This window comes from Lineus longissimus, chromosome 19 (genome assembly GCF_910592395.1).
Source record: "Lineus longissimus chromosome 19, tnLinLong1.2, whole genome shotgun sequence".
Lineage (NCBI taxonomy): Eukaryota > Metazoa > Nemertea > Pilidiophora > Heteronemertea > Lineidae > Lineus > Lineus longissimus.
In genome coordinates, this window is record NC_088326.1 from 977,442 (window position 1) to 997,978 (window position 20,537).

General features: G+C 42.5%; 1 protein-coding gene across 17 annotated transcripts in view; it reads right to left on the reverse strand.

The window, feature by feature from the left end:
- The window catches only part of LOC135503173 (pumilio homolog 1-like), a 53,183-nt gene that overhangs the window by 12,007 nt on the left and 20,639 nt on the right, over positions 1–20,537 (reverse strand). For 11 of the 17 annotated variants that reach the window (XM_064796584.1, XM_064796583.1, XM_064796582.1 and 8 more), the window contains 11 exons: positions 18,805–18,937; positions 15,826–15,891; positions 14,020–14,213; positions 12,968–13,110; positions 12,255–12,528; positions 11,908–11,989; positions 9,597–9,680; positions 6,448–6,804; positions 5,230–5,319; positions 4,101–4,262; positions 201–428 (listed from right to left, as the gene is read on the reverse strand). In XM_064796584.1, the coding sequence (XP_064652654.1) occupies positions 201–428; positions 4,101–4,262; positions 5,230–5,319; positions 6,448–6,804; positions 9,597–9,680; positions 11,908–11,989; positions 12,255–12,528; positions 12,968–13,110; positions 14,020–14,213; positions 15,826–15,891; positions 18,805–18,937 (1,813 nt within the window). Of the gene's footprint in view, positions 1–200; positions 429–3,030; positions 3,067–4,100; positions 4,263–5,229; positions 5,320–6,447; positions 6,805–9,596; positions 9,681–11,907; positions 11,990–12,254; positions 12,529–12,967; positions 13,111–14,019; positions 14,214–15,825; positions 15,892–18,804; positions 18,938–20,537 lie in introns of all 17 variants that reach the window. The other 6 variants (XM_064796585.1, XM_064796586.1, XM_064796588.1 and 3 more) reach the window with 6 other exon arrangements.

Here is a 20,537-nt window from a genome sequence, read left to right on the forward strand (position 1 = left end):
AAAACCCCACTGTTTTCTCAAAGCTAGTATCCATTAAAGTTTATTGGGGTGAAATCCTGAATGGGGAAGAATGTTCATTGGAACACCCAGGGAAGACAGGCTGTTCCAATGGACACATCAGCCCACCCAAATCTGGGGAGATTTTGATGGGAATGTGCATCCTTTGGAACAGCCACAGCCATTACATTAAAAGCACCTACCCCCTAGGCTTAGGTTAGAACTTGATCCGCTGAGGGATGGCGGTGGTGTTAGTGACTGAGCAGGTTGGACCAGGCCCATTGGGCCTGCGGGCGATCCCGCCGCACCACCGAGCGTGCTGCCCCCTAGTGTGTTGTAATATTGAGTCAGGGGGACCTGGCGTTTGTAATCGCCCATTTTGTAATCGGACAACTTGTAATCTGTGAGGGAATCACGCCGCTGTGACAGGCCTGTAATCGAAGGAGACGAGTGTTTATACAAGTCCAAATCCAAAGTTTTACGACATGCAGAAATAAGCACAACCTTGGGCTACAGGAACACTGAGGATGACGACATCAAGACAATGAATAATTCCGTGGTTAAACGGAAATGGGTGATCTGATTAGATCAAATACAGATCTATTTACAGATCTAAAGTCAGCCATCGATGACATATGCACAATCATGGTATGTGCCAGTCAATCTACGACTTCACTAGCATTTATTTCTAACTACTAAATCTCATTTTAAAAGACACTGTTGTTCGTCAGTGTTCCTTCTGCGCTTGGAGGAGTCATTCCCCAGGGAGTCTTCCTCCTCCAAGGCAGCAGGAGTATATGTGACCACCACTATGGTTTCATGCCAATTGGGGTTTCGGCCCAGTGACTTCCGACGATCAACCAGTATAAATTAATCCACAGTCCTATGACAGACTGACACATGAGTGTTAAGAACACATAGGTGAGCATGCCACGTCATTATGGATTAATCGACACGGAAACGAACCCATATCAGTCAGAATGTTGACCTATTCATACTTTTTCACTGGCTTGAAACAGTGCCATAACTATTTCATTTCCTTTCCTGTGAATGTATCTATCTACTGAGCTGAGCAAAGAGGGTATATGTTGAATGGAAACATGCATTCTCTCCTTTACATCAGGTAAAGGTGATTTCTCCAATATTCATCAACAAGACCAGCATGCAATAAGTACATTCACTCAAGCTTTCAAAGCAAGGGCTGTCCAGTTCTATCGAGCTTGAGTACCGACTCAACTAAATTTATAAGCATACTGGATGATATTTGCCTATACTTTCACATGCACAAAATGCACTTTGAAATCAGTCTTTTCGGGAACAGACACAACTGCACCTGATGATATGGAAAGCCTTGGGTGTCCTTGCTGCCGACTGGCAAGCAAAGTTGACAACTTCGCCACCTCTAAAGCACTAGTAGGAGGGTATAAAATGGCTTAACCACGAAAATGACCCTGTGCGTGGGACACCTAAAGTGCTCCACAAATGAGCCATCTTTGTCCCTGCGACTCTAATCAGTGATGTGCAACAAAAACATCTCTTGTCTGCAGGTAAACTGGATTTAACAAGGCACTTAAAACTGAACAGAATTTGACTACAAGGTGTGGAGGAATTACCTGACATGACAAGACAATGATCACCAGAAGCCAAGCAGATATTTTGGCGATGAGAGGAATGGAACCAGTTGAAGAACCTTCAGATGCCAAGGAAAGCCTTTCGAGGACTAAGTAACATTCTGGTATTGAATCTCTACATCATGCAGAAGCCCATGCAGGGTCAGTAGCCAGTGGCCCAGCCTACTGACCAAGCAAAGTTGAGAGGCAGGAGAACACACCATTATATTGCAATACCTTGCCAAGTGGGAATGGATCAGGGACACAAAAACTCACTCGCAAATTCACAATTGGATCTGACTCAGATTAAGCCAAGTGCCAGTTCGTAGTTAGCTGTCCATGCGAGCCCACAAAGGTTTGGGAAACCCAATAACTTCAAGACCCAAAGGCAGGACAGAAACACAGCAGTTGTCAGGTATGATATGTACAGTTGTCAGGAGACTTGGCGAGATTAGCATATATGGACAGCAATGGAGATGATAATGGAGGTGGTATTGCTCAGTTTGAGGCCAGCAAAAACAGTCTTATTATCAATCAGGATTTCGCCCGACAAAATATCTGAGGTGATGTCACATCAAAGATCAGTTGGATGGTTTAGGACGATTGTTCAAAGTCGTATGATGGTCATCATTAACACCCAGCAGACCACAGCAAGAGTGATCTCACCACATGCATTTTGACGAGCGAGGTCATGACTGAAATGAAAGGTGCTGCCCTCAAGGGGAGAAATATTCTGTATAGCAGGAACTCATGGGGATTCTCTCGTATTGCAATCAGTTTTAACAACGACCGTGCCCAAGGATGACACAGATTTTCAGTAAGGTTTCCTGAAGACAAGACAAGCTCTGGTAGAAGCATTATCACAGATATTCAAACTTACGAAGATCGACCACGGGTTGTTTTGTTGCTTATTTAAAGAGACCAACTCAAAACCCCAAAGGTGATGAGTGGTCACAAAACGTAATGCTTGCAACATCATCCTTGGGACAGTTGTTATGTCAAATGCAAACTGAACTCGACATGTCAACAACTTGAGAAGGTAACCACCAAATTAGGAGTCCTCCGTCTTAAGTTTAACTTATATCAACAGAAATTTGCCCAAACGTTGAGCACAGCAACAGCAAAACAAGACTGAAGACACAATTTATACTCGACGGGACGGAGGACTTCTATGTTAAGTGTTAACATCTCAATGTTAGAGTAAAAGCCACTCGAAATCAAACTTGCAAGTGACCTCATGAGGACTCTTAACTTTGACCTGAAACACATCTCAATACACAGCCAAGGTTCTACAGTACAAAGCACTAAGTTTTTTGAGACTCTACTTCAAAATCGATATCATTTCAGAACGGATGAGTGTGTATCTGATCAGAGTTGCAAGAGTCGTCATGAGATCTTTTCAAACTCGTTGAACCATCTTTACCTATACTGCTCGCCACATCAATGAGTTCCTGGGCCCCTGAGAAAGAAGAGTCAAACATCAACAAAGGGCTGAAACAATGACACAGAAGCAGACGACTTGGCAGACGATAATCATATTTCTATTAGTTTTCAACTCTTGTGACGAGGAATGGCATACCCATGTCAGCTACTCTCAAAGAGAAATTCGACAAATCTGAAACCCAGATTTGGTGATCGGCATTAGGTTTGGAGAAATGCATTTTGGTTGTTATCATCACTGGGTTGACTTAATACTTCCAATGAAATTGAAACCAGACCAGATGGCATACCCATGTTTCACAATTTCTTAAGCTGTGGAGCAAGCCCACGTTTACTAAGTGACTGAGCCCATTTTCAGTTTAAGTCTATGATTATATTCGCACTAAACCTTCTGCTTCTCAGCCTAAAAGACTGTGATATAACTAAAAGACAATGATATAACTTGCAAAACTACAAACAAAACATCAAGATAGAAACAAGCACCTGTAAAAGAAATTGTGTAACCTTCATTAGAATGGATTAAATGGGATTAGGAAGGAAGTTTTCATAACATGCTGGACATGCAAGCAGGTAGTAGAGAGCCATGTGTGTGGAGAATGGCCTGTAGAAGACACAACCCTGTTCAGGAAGTTTTCTATACCTCGAGAGTGTGACATGCCCAACATTGACATATCATAGATGATTTGGCATTGAACTCTCCTCAAATGGACAAAAAACTACAGACAACATAGACTATAGAGACAGGACGAAAGTTTCTATAATGAACAACCAAAGTGTCAAATTTGACTTTGACATCACTATCAGAAAGCCAAGCTAGAGAGAAAAATTTCAAAAAATAAAATTCTCCTAATATCTTATAGTAGAAAGCCAGGCAACACAAATAAACTGCTTTAAAATTCACAAAGAAATCTTGCTAAAAACAACAACAGTTTATCTACATATTTAAAATGCTTTCAATTTGCGGAAAACCGACTAAAATCGTAAAAACACCACCGATGACAACAAGTAGAGAAAACAACACTAAGATAAGAGACTAATAAACATTGCTCGTACTTGCACCGGATCCGATGGTACCTGGCGTGTTGGTGCTGCCCCCTAGAGTACCGAGACTGCTACCAAAGCCAGTCTGCTGCTGGCCGAAGCCCGTGTTGTTGTTAGGGGTGAGCAGACTGCTTGATACGGGCGTGTAATTCATGTTACTGTTGGGAGTGTAAGCTGTAATGGAAGGGGAGGGCGAATCATATAGGGAAGAGGTTTGCTTTAGGCGTTGGGGGGAAGGGCATATCATACAAGCATGTTCAGGCATGCCGATTAAGGCAGGTTCACCCAGACTTTGAGGAAGATGGGCCCCTGAAGAGGGCATGAGTGACTTTTGGTCTAACAATAAATTGCCTATTTTCTATTTCGAATTATTCTTTCTCAAAGCAACTTTCTATTCATTTGTTGATTACAGTTCTTTTCTAGTTGATCGAAACAGATCAACATTTGAAATTAAACTTCTAGACCTACGACACAAAATTGAACATCTATTGACACTGATATTCATAACTAAAGCAGAAATCTTTACTACAAAGGCTGTGGCGGACAAAATAATAAACAAAATATTTCCTACTTTAACTGGAGAAGACTGGCATGAGACTAGATAGGTGCTTTAGGTGACATAAAACCCAAAGGAGGAGGATGGAGGAAGATGATGGAACAACACAGAATGAACTGATCGCCGTGTTGACGTGGGTCGGCCGGATTCAGACAAGCATTCATGTGTCGCATACAAAAACAGACTGACAACACAATAGCAAGAAAGAACAACAGGCAACATGACTGAGTGAAACGACGAGATATCGCTTGATAGGATTGCCTAGAATCTATCCACCACGAAGGGCAAAACCTTTTGCTTCGTCCATAACTTGCCTACTGCTGTACTGAGTTGATCTTCTATCGAAACAACCACAGAGATGCCACTTTACTTAAGACTTTTCGGGCACTGAACACTTGCACACAAGCCAGTGATATGAAATTTTTCAAGTTTGCACCAGCATGTTTATGAACTGGCACTGCATTTCTTTGATTTTGCATCAATAACAACGTAACAACCCCAAATTGAAGTCAAGGGACAAACATCATAAGGGAAGGATTACGACAGAACTGATACAACAGCAGACGACTGATATGCTAAACTAACCAGAGTTATTACTGGAGAATGCTACAGGTGAGTTTGGTGCAACGTGACCAGCCAGTAAACGCAGCGAGTTACCAATGCCATTTGGACTCGCTGAAAAGACAGTGGGATTTGAATGTAACATCTCCCGACTCGCTGGGGAAGACCGAGCCAGACATATACCCTTCCAGTATCATTGGCAATGCTGTCTGTTCAACACTGATATCATGAGGTCGACATAGGACAGAGATGATGAGTCGTGGTTGACCACCAGCCTTGAATGTTACCATGACGTCAATGGAGGACAAGATAAGCTCCGCAGTTAGCCGACAAATTATCGAGGGGTGAAACTAGATGCCAGTTTTAAATCTCTTCCAAGTTCCACCCGATCCAATATTCTGTTAGTTTTACCACCAACTTTGCATGAGACGGGCCGTCCCTTCAGACAAGGACGTATGGAAAATGAAGCGATGAACACGGTGACAAGTCTTGTTCACACTTGATCTAGTCTTAGAGGAGTACAAGATCATGATGGCGTTCCAGGTTAACATCTGTTTTTCGCAGAATTATCATGAAAGTTAGGCAAAAGTAGAACAGATATTGCCGTATTGGAAAGTTTTCAATTCTCCAGATTGACTGACACGGGCCGCCACCTATGGGTGTTATGTGAAATGAAAACAAAGCGCATTCTCAGTGTTCACTGCAAAATAATCATCTAAAACAAACTCTAGAAAGTAATGCCACCTATTGGTGAAGGATGCTAATCAAACAAAGCAAAAGTCAAGGTCATTTTGGCAGGTGAGCTCGATGAATGGAGGAAGCTGGGTAATTGGTGGGAAAATCATAACAGGCAGATGGATTCCTATGAACCAATATTTCTTTAATCATTTCATTTAAATGAGAAACAGTAAGAATGATCAAGGCTCAGCAAGGCAAAATCTCTGTGAATAGCTGGTTGTCCAAATTACGCCCACTCCTCCAGACATTACGAGCAGCCACTGGCCAGGACCATTTCATGGTATTTTGGCTCAAACTGTGGAGCCTGGACTCTTTCACAAGACACCACAGGTTTTGTACAAATATCCTCACTTTAGAGGAAACTGTTTGTGATACTTAATCACAAGTTAAAGTTTGATTCTGGCTATTCTTGGGCCCAAGCCTCACAGTTTTTCTCAAAATACCATTAGAAATGTCCTCAAGACCAAACAGAGATGAAATCCACGCGTATCCTATCACACTCACCTCCTTGCTGTCCCTGACTACTGACCAACAGGGGGGCAGGCGACACCAGTCTCACAGGGGTACCGATGCCCCGCGCATTGCCCATGACGAGCTGACCATTCTGGTCATAGTACGCTGGCGCTGCTAGGATCTGGTAGCCAGCAGTTGCACCGGGGATGAAATCTTGAGCCTGTAGTTGCTGCACACCACCACCAGGTGTCCCGAGCTCCGACTGCGATGGTGTCAGCGGTCGTCCTTGCTGTCCTCTCATCAGCTGTTGTTGGGACATCTGCTGGCCCTGCTGTTGAATGATGTTTGCCGGGTAGATGCCCCAGGGGGTCTGAACACCGTAGTAAGGAGGCATCACTGCTGTCGGACCTAAATCAACGAAAAACAGGATTACTTTTTGATATTTTTGAGGCACGTGCCCTTAATCTTGGTTTTCTAACTTGCCCCATCAAACACCCCTCATGTCAGATTGCATGAACTTAAGTCTCACGATCTTGTTTAATTGCAATCAAATCATTTGTTTAACCTTCCATCAGGCCCATACTGCTCAATCTAAACTTGATGATGCATGCCACAGCCTGTTACAAGACACTTTAGTTGACTGTCATTATCAGTGGTTTTGGCCCAAGGGTATCATCAAGTTGAAGATAAATGAAACGGGCGGCAGAATGGAAAATTGACTCATCTGAGGACATCGTGAGATAACATTGTGTGTAATGCACTTCACCTCTTTCCAGATGTGCACCTCTCATGGTGGAGTGGCTGACCTCTGTTAAGATATTTTTCTTTCAAGTTTGTTTTTTCATAAGGATACATTTGAGTTAACAAACAAGCTACATCAATTTGAATGTCCTCAAATAAGTCTAACATGGCCGAGATGAAAAGATGGAAAATGGTGGGCGATGGTAAAAGTGGAAGTTTAGTAAACCTGACCTAGGTCAGCTGCTACTGGGTTAGTATAAGGTGGAAAGTGGAGGGGAAAAGATTTTGTTTAATTTTTTCTTCAAATGTTTCATTTTGTTCAAATGACTGACTTTAAACTTTTTGGTGGTGTCATTGACGTCGTTATCAGGTGGCCTTGTGCTAACTGTCTCACCTTCAACAAGACCAGCACAAACAGACAACATCTCACATCAGTCTGTTCGCCCCCAAGACTAGGTCCAGTGGTGACCACAATCAACAGCAATTGCAAGGCTGTCAATGCTAGCATTCAACCAGTTTCTTGCCTCAAGACTTATGGCTTTGCGATGATAATTATTATGGATAACTTGATCAGGTGTAACGGTTGCCATGACAATGGCATGCAAACAGGCAATGCCAATACTCGAGAGCGACCATGTTTTGTTACTTTCATTTCATGATTTTGCCCCAAGACGAAATCACCCAGAGGTTCACAACAGAACATAAGACATTCATGATAATATGCTCAGCACAGATTCAAATGATAGCAGCATTCCAAAGTTGAGTAGAAAGCGAAAAAGCTACAAGTTCTAGGCCCATTTGTTCATTATGTGCTTTGTTTACAGTCGGAGCAAGGATGTGAGTACCATGAAGGTACAATAGAGGTCATGTACAGATGTCCTTAGGCGGCCATTTTGGACGTCAATCTGTGACCTTGACCCGGCTGTCATCGCCTACAACGTGTGCCAATTATGCAAATGAAATGATATCAACTTCGTCATTTGAATGCGTTGATCAGTATTTGAACAAATGAGCGGCAGAACTAGGATGCTAAATAATGTCAAGAATGAAAGGGTGAGAGAGAAAGTGTGCTGCTTTGAAAACATCTCGTGGAAACTTTCAAAAAAATTTTCACCCAAGCTCAATGGATTTGTTCCCCAGGTAGTGTTTTTAATGTTAACCAAGAGAAAATACTGAAAATAGCCATCTTTTCTTTCAGATTTTTCCAATCAAAAAATATTTTTCACAATTTTTTATTTTTGCGAAAGCGTGAAAATTTGAAGTTTATACTAAAATGAACAAGAAATTGAAGGACCAAAATAGAATCTCAAAATCAAATTGTCTCCAAAGATATTATCGAAGATGAACCCTTGCAGCATCAAGGCTTCATCTCACGTTAGTATCAATTTCCACCCTGACAAGACCAAGGCAACTGTGGTACATCAACTATGGTAAATGCATAGTTGGCCTTGTTCAAGCAGACGTGGAATCATGTCGACTCAGAGCAGAGGGCGAGGCAGACATACATTCATTGAATTAGAAACTAATCTCTCGGCTAATTGACTTTCTGATCTAATTATATTAAATATGAATACACGGTTCATACTTCTATAAGATCAAAGATTGATTGACGTAGGTGTGTTCGTTAACCCACAAGAATAGAGGGAAATCAAGTTCTCTACATCTGGACATGTCACCTCATAAGGCTTCTTCTAGCCATAATTTGTAGTGAACTTTAAGGGCAAGGATTATCAGATTTGGCATAACCTTCCCCATTTAGGTCACTCACTAAAACAATCAAACGTCAACTGAATACTGAACACGAGTCACAGATTTGGCACTGGTTGTCACCTCCTTCACTTAAGGCAAATTTTCCAAAGTAACGTTCATGCCTAGTGATATTTTTGTTTCAAACAACCTGTGCTTAATGGTAGATGACATAATTTCACCTTCTGCTCCAAGTCGTAACTCCAGCCAACGCAAAGTCGACCTAACACACAGACAGGTTTAGAAATATCCAAAGATACAACCCTAGCTTTGACATCAACACACTTGCGACTGGAGAAGACAACATCCTTTGTAAAAGTGCAGCACCTGTGGTCGATCACATGGGGTCTCTCAGCATGTTTCTTAACCTATCCATTTGTATTTGCCGACTATGCGAAGGCAGAAAGGTAACATTTATTTCATCCTCAGCTCAAGTCAGATAACCTGGCTCTGAACTGATGGTGAATTAAACTCTAGTTTAGTAGATGGCCCTTGTACCCAGTGGCAGAGTCTGCTAGAAAGTCTCATTAGCCACGGATAATGGGACTATAAGAGGGCAAACTTCCCCAAAATGTTTCCTTCAATTTTGTCATCATTTCGTACTTCCACTTTAACCACAAACGTCATTTGAGATAGTTTTGGTGGTACTTTTTAGTCCCATTTGTACCGTGGCTAATGCTAGCAGAAGTCCCGAGTGATATAAGAAGGCTAACCTGCTAAAGGTATCCCCACGGAGTACGGCTCCTGCTGGTTCGAGTTCATAACGTAAGGTAGTGAATTGGTTTGTTGGGCCAAGCCTAATAAAGATTACAGCACAAAATACATAAGCCATGCAAGTCAACAGGGCATGCAAAATGTGACCATTGGGAACTGAAACCGATTTCATTTCACTAGTTGCCAAAATCTGCAGAATCGCCTGGAGAAACAGTTTCCCAACTTGCAGAGTATCAGGCTGGCCTCCCAACTTGTTGAGAATCAGGTCTCCCAGCTTACTGAACTGGTCTGCCCTTATGAGTTGAGTAGACTAGCCTTGCCTGGGAAAGGTTTAAGTTTGTAAGCAAGACTCCTCCCAGGTTAGACCAACTCAGTTAGTTGGTAGGCCTGTAAATATGCATGATCCACAGTAAGTTGGAAAGCTAGATCTCCAGTATGATGCTGAATCCACAATTCAGGCAAACTTGAGAAATGAAATCGAGGGAAAATACAACAAAACCAAAATACAACGAAAATCATGACGCCAGATTCTCAAATACACTTGCTGAATTCAGTCGTCAAAGGAGGAGACCAGAAAACATACCGATATTTGAGAATCTGTGTCACCAAATGCGTATTAGCCCAATGCACAAAATTCTTTTGGGAGGGGCAATTTTCTGCACCAAGATGTGATTGTCCCCAGTATTTTCTCTCATCTCCCCAGCCTCAAAGAAAGTACATGTGAGGTTGATTCCATCGATGTTGATACTGGTCTCAAGTGTCACCAGTTCAAGTTAGGGCCCTACCCACTTTCCATTTTCCAGTTCTTCCACTAGCACAATTCCAATGGCAATGAACCAACAAAGGAATAATTCAAACGTAAACAGAAGCTGAAAAGAAAGCTTTCCACCATACGCAGAGGTTCACAGGACACAAATTAAACAGTGACACTCAACAGCAATGCCATAAGCAAGGAGATTTCTTTTATGGAGACAGGCTGATCGATTGAGACTGGATCTGTTGATTTTGGTATCTTCACACACCTGTGACTACATGGTGTCATGAAATTCTGAGCTGGCAGAGTAGAGAGAATACCCTTCGATTTCTTCGGAGAATGAGCCGATTGGCCACGGGTCAAAGTGGTTTGATACTTCTTCCCGACCAATACAGTTTGAAACATCACGGCCGATTATATAAACATTTCAAGAAGCACAGAGGCATAAATTGACGACCACCAAGAATAAATCTAAGTACCCATGAACCTCTAGCATGATGGTGAAGCGCAAATTAACAACTGTGCACAATGGAACAGAAAATGCAACAAAATCAATGATAAGCATCAAGGCAAAACAACAATGAAAGGCGGGTCAGTTTCCCAGATGGCGATACGATGAGTCGAGCCAGAAGAACCGGGCGTACCGGTTTCGGTTGCAGACGTACTTTGCTGCCGGTTCCTCTCGTTCAACATTTCTCAATTTAGTTTCAAAAACAAAATAAAATAGTGTCATCTACAGCAACAGAGGCCTTTTGTGACCAAGGTCATCAGACCACATGTCCATTTGACAGCAATTTCTCTACAAGGCAGTAATCCATTGTCTCAAGTAGATAGATTTGCAGCCCAATGACGTTGGTCAACAACAAGGGCTCTGCAGAGTATCATCAAATATCCATGCAGAACTCAAGTTTTCAACTGAGACCAACAACATGCATAGTCTTCTCAACTCTAGGTGATTCATCTACTCCAAGAGTGCTGTAGATGCTCTATTTTTGAGTGAACTTCTTGTTACTTTACTTCAATCCACCACTTCCCATTCATTTTCTTGAGGACTTCCAAGGAATCTTCATTTGGAATGTCCATTTCAGTTTTTTCTATTTTAATAGTGTTTTTCTTTTCCAGTGACCTATTTAGCTTCGAAACAAATGTCCCGCTTTACTTTTTCGTCAGGATGACAACATCCATGCATCGGATCCGAATCGATCCGTCTGTTGACGAACAACGATGATACCACTGGTCTTACCTTCCCTGCAAGGAGCACCTCCTTTCGGACACTTCTGTAACTAGTGCAATTGTTTCAACTTGTATTCCTCAAGAAATCTTACATCAGAGACAACACCCCCTATTCACTGCACAAGTGACCAACACATCAGTCGATATAGTCACTGTAACCACTGGCACTGCATAGAGAAACAGTACCTCAAATTCCGGCCTGATATCTGTCAATGATGGCAGACCTTGAAGAACACAAGTTTGAAACAGCCGCACAAATTCTGCATGGATACGAAAATGATGGTTTGTTAGTGCGTGAGACGGCGCTTGTGCGTTTTACGTACCTAGTTGTTGTTGAGCCGCGACGTATTGTTGTTGAGTCAACACAGCAATCGGTTGTTGTTGTTGTTGTTGCCGCTGCAGCAGCTGAAAGTAATACAAACTATTTTAGACGCAACATTACTTTGAGACCAAAGTTGGACGATTTCTGGCCAGTTAGTGCCATATTGATGACATCAGTTCGTGTATATTTCAGCCAGTTTGTCCGACTTTTCCCACTGAAACTCATCATCGTCATCAATTCTGGATCATGGTCTTAGTCACTTATATCCCAGCTTGGGCTGAATACTGAATATCAATACTAAATATCAATATTTCGTCACAGTTTTTCCCGTATTTCTCATCACTATACCTGGTGCTGTTGATTATAATCCAGCCCACCAAAATTTGGCGAATCCATCGAAGGCATCAACTGGTTGTTGTAGTCAAACGGGATGGTATCGATGCCGACAGGTTCGAATTGTGGCGCATCGAGATGGAGACCAGGCTGTATCAATTGAGGCTGCTCCATCCGGTCGTCTTGGCCCATCGACATGTTATAGCGCTGCGCTTCCTGCATCTGCATGTGTTGGATCTTCTCTTCCTCCGTTGGGGAGTTTTGACGGCTGCCGGTTTGGAATCCATAACTGAAGGAAACACGACGTTATCATTTGTCTGTTTTCAGTAACATTAAATCACAATACGGCCAACCGTACAGCTTTCAATTTCATACTTGAATCCACAACTGAACGAGAGATGTAGTTGAATCTACTGTGGAGTATAGCTTGCCTAGATTGGAAGCAAAGGCAATGCAGTGGACACAAAACAAGTGCCCTCATCAACTCAGTAAGGAGAATGAATTTCAATGCCTAATTACGATGACCTCAGTTAGTGTATATTTCAGCCAGTTTGTCCGACTTTTCCCACTGAACCTCATCATTGTCATCATTTGGATTTTAACAGTTAACAGTTAAATAGAAGAATTCAGATGAGAAAGCCACTTTCCCATCTGAACTCATCAATTTCAAATCATCAAGGTATACAGGTCTGAATCCGTAACGGAAGGAACTCCCGCTGAAGACCTACCCATCAACTCCATTCTGCATCATTCCGTTGGCGCCATTAATGGCCTCCTGTTCCTTCACCTGTTGATCGCCACCTTCAAACGGCGACTGCGATTTGACGTCTTTCGGCATCTTGCCATTTTTGTCGTCCCCATGGCCATGCACCTGCAAGAACGGTACCGAATCTCACAATTTTATTCCACGAAATATGTGAGAACTCATACAGAGGACAGCAACTGTTAGTTTTAACAATAGCCACGGAATCAAATTTGTATATTTTCACTTCGATGACCTCAGTTCGTGTATATTTCAGCCAGTTTGTCCGACTTTTCCCACTGAACCTCATCATTGTCATCTTAAGTCAGCCAATCAAGTTGCGTTAGTTAACCAGCAGCTGGCTGCGAGAGAATGATCTGTGTGACCTCGGTAAAGAGCGGAGAGTTAGGGAATTGAATACTGGGCCTTGGAGGGTAATAATCTGTTTGGTTTTATTCAATCATAATTTGTTACAGATCAAGACAGACTTGAGCAGATGAGAGTTTCAGACAAGTGACCTTGACCTTGGCCAGAAGTCTCAACGACCTTGGACAAATACACAGCAAAGGCCATCAATTAAACAGACAGCTACACGGTCAGACTACATCTCGCTGAAGAGCCTTGTCAATTTCCGTCGCACCTGAACCAGTGATTACGTGCAATCTGCTTCTGGTTGTCATGGCAATGGAGAACGGTGCAAGATTTACTGGCGACCAGTTCAAATCGCCACATCAAGTTGTTGACACAGGTGGTCGTTCCCCGTTTGAGAATAGATTGATGGAAAAACCTTCCACAGGGACTTCCCAACGTGGAATTCCAGGGCTTGCGGTTCATTTCAATAGGGCAGAGCAATTAATTTCGAAAACAGGGCACTATTGCCAGTTTTAGGGAAAACGGGGACACTTCATCATGAGGGGAGACATTTCATGGGCATCAAGGCAATGGGGGAGTGTATGAAGGCAATCACCTCAACACCTCCAAGAATTTCTAGCAGTGGAATGCATACTGAATAGTTGGATCGTCTTTTCGTTTACTTACGTTGACATACTGCTTCATGCGTAACCTGTCTATCTCCTTCCCAGACGGCGACCCTCCTAGCACATATTCTACCATATTTACACCTAAAGCACCAGCTTCCGACGAGCGTGGAGAAAGCACGTTGTTCGCCTCACTGCTTGGGAAGCTCCCCGGCCGACGCTGGACAACGCTAATCGGTTGGGAGATGGCATGTTCTGCAAAGACAAATGAGAGTGACGCATGAGAATAGAAAGATATATGCCAAGGTAAATGAAGATTGGATGGACTCGGTGACTTGGTGGATGTGCTAACGAACAGGGATGGGTGATTTTGACCCCCTGCAATATGAACTGGATGATGTTGGTGATCTGTTTGTGAACAACACGAACAATATACAGAGGGGTGCTCTTGATAGGTGACAGAGCAATACCAATACATTGCAAGCGGAAACATCTTTAGGTCAACATGGTGAAATTGAACAATCGCAAGATGTTACACTGTCGTACAAGGTGAGCTACATGTAACTAGAAAGGGTCTATCACCTAACGACAAAAAAACCCAAAACGTCCCCTGCTGAAAGACATCTGTTGGAATGACGATGGCGATTAGAGTTTGTTATCTTGTTTGTTATCAATATTGCTGAAGACCAGGTCCTGAAGGGTTAAAGTGGATCAGCAGCTTTGGGGTTAAAGCACTATAATTATTCAAACATCAAGACCAGGTTCCCAAACGTCATATTGACATGTCACTCCTGGTCGTTACAACACATCAAGACATCCCGAGAGATTTTCATTGAGGCAGCCAAATTGTAGCGTTTGAACTAATTAGCATTTATTAGAAGTACGTCGAGGCTTCCAGGAGTAAAACCATACTGCATGTTTAGATGTGGCCATGTTTGCTTTCTCAGTGGTCGGCGAATCGGACAATGATGCAACATTCCAAAGCATTTTCTACCGGTGAAATTCAATCCATGCATTCGGACAAAACGAAAGTCTTTGCAAATGAATCAAGTAGTCCCATCACCTTCAAATGGTCTACCGAAATCAGTTGGCTGCAAGACCTGAAATGAATCCTAAGTTTGCGACATGCGCTTGAAAGAAATACTTCAAAGGAATCGAAATGAAAATTTGATTAGAGATAAAGACTACGAAAGGCAAAGCTAACACAAAACATGGCAGGTAGCAAACGAATCAGATTGGAGGGGTTATTGGACCTGTCTATACTTGAACAAAATATCTGGAGGAAAAGTTTTCCAAAATTCCAATTTACCCAAGGTTCCCATCCAATTCCAAGCAGCTATAGCGAAGAACTAACACATACAAGTCTTCGGGCCTGCGATTCATCTATCAGCAACCACAGATTAGATTAGAAGGAACAACATGACATCAAATGCCTTCCAAGAACACAACATACAAGAATTGTATGCACCCAGCGTCTGCTCGTCACGAAGTCATATCATTTCTGTGAGGAACAACACCAACATTGATGACAACACCGCAAACTATGTCCATCGCCCTAGCTGAAACACAGATATCCTTGCAGGGTACACCACATCCAAAACAGCATGCCCCGTAAGTCGGCCAAGTCCAACTGTGATATCTTGCAGCGCCCCCTGGTTGATATGACGTCACAAGCCTAAATCATTTATCAAATGTCGAGTGTAACACATACAACAGACATGGTCCACAGGCAGCACTAACAAGACACCAACGAACACCGCAAACCGTCCGCGTCACAACGACACGTGCAGCATACAGGTGGCGCTGGTGTCACCGACAACCAAGCACAGACAATGATGGGCAGATTATAGGAGAAGGGAATACGAACCATGGAAATGTTGTTTGTGTTTGTTCCAATGTTGAGGTCGTGGGGCCCTAGGGTCATCAAAACTTTCTGCAATGTAAAATATATCATGATGTCCAACTTGTTCAAAAAATGGTGCAAAAAAATCATTTTCGAGACACTACGACAAATACATTATCATGATGCTTTCTGTGTTGAAAACATTGATTTGTCCAAAACATTGCAGTCTTATCCTGCTCATTCACAAAAATACAGCATTGATATACCGGTAATAATCAAACAACGAAAACTGAGAAGATGCCCACACCTTTAACTGAACAGTTTTTAAGTAGGACCGCTCAATTCCACTCATATAATTTGGTTAAAAAGATGTTGGTCTTGACACACCTTACTGCGGCATTGGGCCATATCAGCCTCCCCACACCTACAATTATCTTCCAGTGGAACCAAACATGTGAGCATGGGAACCCCAATGGCGTAATTCAAGAAAGGCACTTTCTGCGATGGAGGATGAAAGTCGCTTCCTGTTGTCAACGGTTAAGGCCAGGGAAGTAATGCCGGAAACCGCCTTTGAGCTCGCACATCCTAAACACATCAGATTGGCCTGGTCTGGCCTGGATGAGGTAAACATAAGTAATTGACTGACTGATCCCAAATCATACATCAACTTTGCCATTAATTGATAGTCATGGTAACCAGGATTATCAGCCGTATATCTGACAGGGAATACGTTACCATGGTAACACAGGTGTGTTTGACTTTTTGCGGATGAATTACCGCCAACGCTTTATTTTGGCAGAATGGATATTTAACCTATCGGTAGATGAAATTATGAATGGATACAATCCAATTTCCTAGGAAACTGGTTTCCCAAAGAACAGGTCGTCATTCACTCGAGGACATTCACACTGAAGGCAATGCCTGAAGATAACCTTAAGATTTTTATCATGCCAGTATGTGCCAAAAGCATAAACCAGAGCGCTTCCTAACCCCTAACTCTCCAAGTCCAACTCGACTGGACCGAACAACATTGAGACCTTCGACTCGTGTCTGGATCGATACCTAGCTGCGCCGTCAGACATGTCTCAATAAGAGGATATGGATTGATACACCCTCCCACCCACTCCAACCATGGCGATCAAATAACAGTCAGAGATGCAGGATCAGCATGGCGCTTTGCAAATTACGAATCCAGAGCCACAGTGACACAGTGAATGTGTGTCCGACTTGTGATGAGAAGGTTGTGGGTTCCAAGCCAGAGTGGCATTCTTCACAAAATAATGCACAGCGCTCACAAATGTTTGGTGGTTTACAGCATTTCTTAATGTCGAAAACCAAAAGAATTCTGCTTGGCCAAATCAAAGCCAAGATCATATCACACTCTGAGAGCATCTCAACTTGCAAGCATCAATTGATCTTCCTTCCCACCCACTCAAGCAAGACAATCAAAGGACACAATTTGAGGTGGCACACAGCGATGGAGAGCACCATTAATGTAAGTGGTGCATATTCAAAGGCAATTCCCGGAAGAATGAACCTTCCACCACTTCCAAAGCAGACATACTATAACTATACATCACTCGAACAGCAATCTGACAGTCTCAATCAATTCTATGATGATGAATAATGGCGTACAGCAAGCATGTCTCAATTAGCGTTTTAACGATCTGTGTCTGGTCCCCCCCCACCCAACTTGGCAAATATTCGGATGTTTCCAGTACGGCACAATCTTTCACCTTTGAACGAATGTGAATCTGCTCAAGGGGGTTGAATAATCTTCAGGAAGACTCCATGAACCACGTACCCTGAGAGAGAAAAAAACACCCAGAATCCTCCACTTTAAAATGCCATTGCCATGACAACTAAAAACATCACCCCCACCTCAGGTTTGTTCTAAGAAAACTCTAGTGATTTCTAAGGAAAGAGAATGTGTAGTAGCTGTGGCAACTGTGCCCTAGCGATTGAATCTTGCCGGATTAGTACAAATGATTATTGAATTCTTGTGTTGAATGAAGAAAGTAATCGAAAGTAACTGAGTCTCCCACACACAGCATTATTTTCAACAGGATGTGATTTAGTCTCAACTCTGAAATAATCGGGGAAATTTTCAGAATGAGATGTTCGCACCTGGTTCTACATTTTGCCAGAGGATTTCAATTTTCAGAAGATGTGAGTTTCTCTGTTTGGAATGGAGCATGAAGTTGTCACCTCTGAAAGGGGGATGTTATGAGATTGAAAGGTTAGGGCCCTGCATGGGTTTTTTCGCAGTCAGTCTCCAGAGAATGTCAGGTCATCTGAATGCCTCCCTCACTCTTCTTGAATGATTGGCGGGAAATAAGCCTGTTGATGAACATCTTGCGAAATTTCAATGTGGATTGACTGGTTTACCTGAAAAAACTTCCCAGAGCCAGAACCAGTCAGACAATGGATCTTTTCAAATGATGGCACACTGCTCTTAGGAAATGAAGTGATCAAAATATCACCAGGCCATCACTGAATGATAGCTAGTAATCATCTCGAGAATCACCGACCTGTAACTTCGCGAAACTAGACACCTTTATACAGCTCAGAATACTGCCAAGTGCCTCCAACAATGATTGGATTGGAATCACCAGACAATAAGGTGATCCCGTTACCAAGGACATAATCAAGATACTGCCATATGAATTGCTTCCAAATCAGAGTAAATCACTTTCATCATCATCATAAGTCCTCCTGAGCTTGGAGAGAAAATTTTCTCCTGTTAGATGCAAAGAAACTTGGTTTTTTTACAAGTATGCTCTTCTCATCTCGATTCTGAGCAGACTTAGCCCCCCCCCCCACATCTCAAGTACCATCATTTTAATAGAGAGTACTATACTTAGATCCAATTGAGCAAGTACGCCAACCACAAGAGATGGATGGGACTTGTTGCTTCTGCATCGACTTCCTCACGGCAGCTAGAACACCGTAACTAAGATCGACATTTACCCATTTCTGAAAGATTTCGAATTCAATACTCACCACTGGCGGCGCTCCACGCGTCATCACGAGGCATCCATGGATTTGCCCCACTGAATATCCCCTTCTCGTTCTGTTTGTGTGCAGCCTCTTCTTGGTCTGGAATATCCCATAATTTCTTTGCAGTTGGACCAATCTGTAACGACAAAAGGGGGCGCAACGTGAGAAGTTTGGTCTCGGAATACTAGCCAAAGGACACCACGCTGACCACAAAGCTCTGGAGCTCTGTGGTGGAACTCTCTAGGACAGTTGACATTGTTACCAAAAATGGACAAGTCTAACGAAGAATGCAAGTACAAGTTTCTTTTTTCGATGTAAGAGAGGAAAAGCGTAGGCTCGAAGTAGAATACTGATACAAGATAATTACCAAACATAACATTTGAAATAAGAGACATGCTACACCAACTCCGCATCAGAAAACTATAAGCCGACACACAAGAACATCCCCATACCCCGCAGATTTAATCTCCCTCCTAATATTTTCAAACAAATTACGCAAAATAAATAAAACCCTACAACACCCGAAGCAAGGTATGACTTTACATTCCAACATAAAATACAATTGTTTTCACGAGTTTAAGGCTCAAAGCAAGAAATCAAACGCAAGGTTTCAAAACCTTCAATGACTGCTCGTCTTTCACGCTAACTTTGCCCTATCCGATGACAAAGAGTAGATCATCCAATCAATTTCAAGCAAAGTATGCCCGGCGGCATTGTTTTGTAATAATCTGCATCGTGTGAAGTTTCACCACAAAAGAACTGATAGCATGTTTTTAACCCATTTACTTGGTGCCGATAGCTTTGACGAGATATAAATGGTTCAAGTTCATTTGCAAAAAGACTGTCGCTTGACATTTGAAGTCGAGTGTCTTGACAATTACAGTTCTTCATGCATCTCAACACAACAATGCGTAGAGATCTTCAACTGCTGCAAGGTCGAGAAGCCAACTTTCCTTTTGCTTTAACTTTTCCCAGCTCTGAGGTGGTCTCATTTCAACTGTGACACAGGGCCATTTAGGCATCCTTTTTAACTGAACAGTGATAATGGTTGCTTTTGAAAGATTCTGAGGTTAATACGAAGGAGGACTGAGTTGGCACAAACGCCTTTTGAGAAGGGACCAAGATTTCACCCCCATATTGAAGTCATTCCGCAAAAGTGCCCAGAAAATGATATGAAGCGTTAAAATTCTGTACTGGGGAGTTGCTTCAAAGATCAATATCTTGATCATTCTTAGGCTAGAAGATTTTGATTTACCGTACACCACCAGTACAAAGTTTAGAGATGATGGCATCAACATTGGCTATTCCTGGAAACATTAGTCACAGGCATACAAAAAAATATGGTGCGTCATGGCCGAACGCTTGCGATCACCTTGATCCAAGCCAATTCGGACAAAGGAGCTTTGTTGTATTGGTATGCAATCGGGCATGACAGAAGACAATTGGTGACAAATGAATGATGTAATTAAAGATTGTTTCAACAAGCAAAAAGTCACTCATGGAGAAGGCATTTTTGAATGGTAACAATTGGTTTCTAAGCTGGTAACCTGTTTATCCTACTTCCTCATAATGACAGGTCCTCATCTATTGTTATTTTGCCTTTTCCTTGCATTAGTATAATATGCCTATTCTGTACTACACATCTCCTTGAGAAGACCTGAGAATGGAACGATATGAGATCCAATAAGGATGCAATACAACGGAAACACTCCGTTCCTGAGCAAATTTATCGTGAA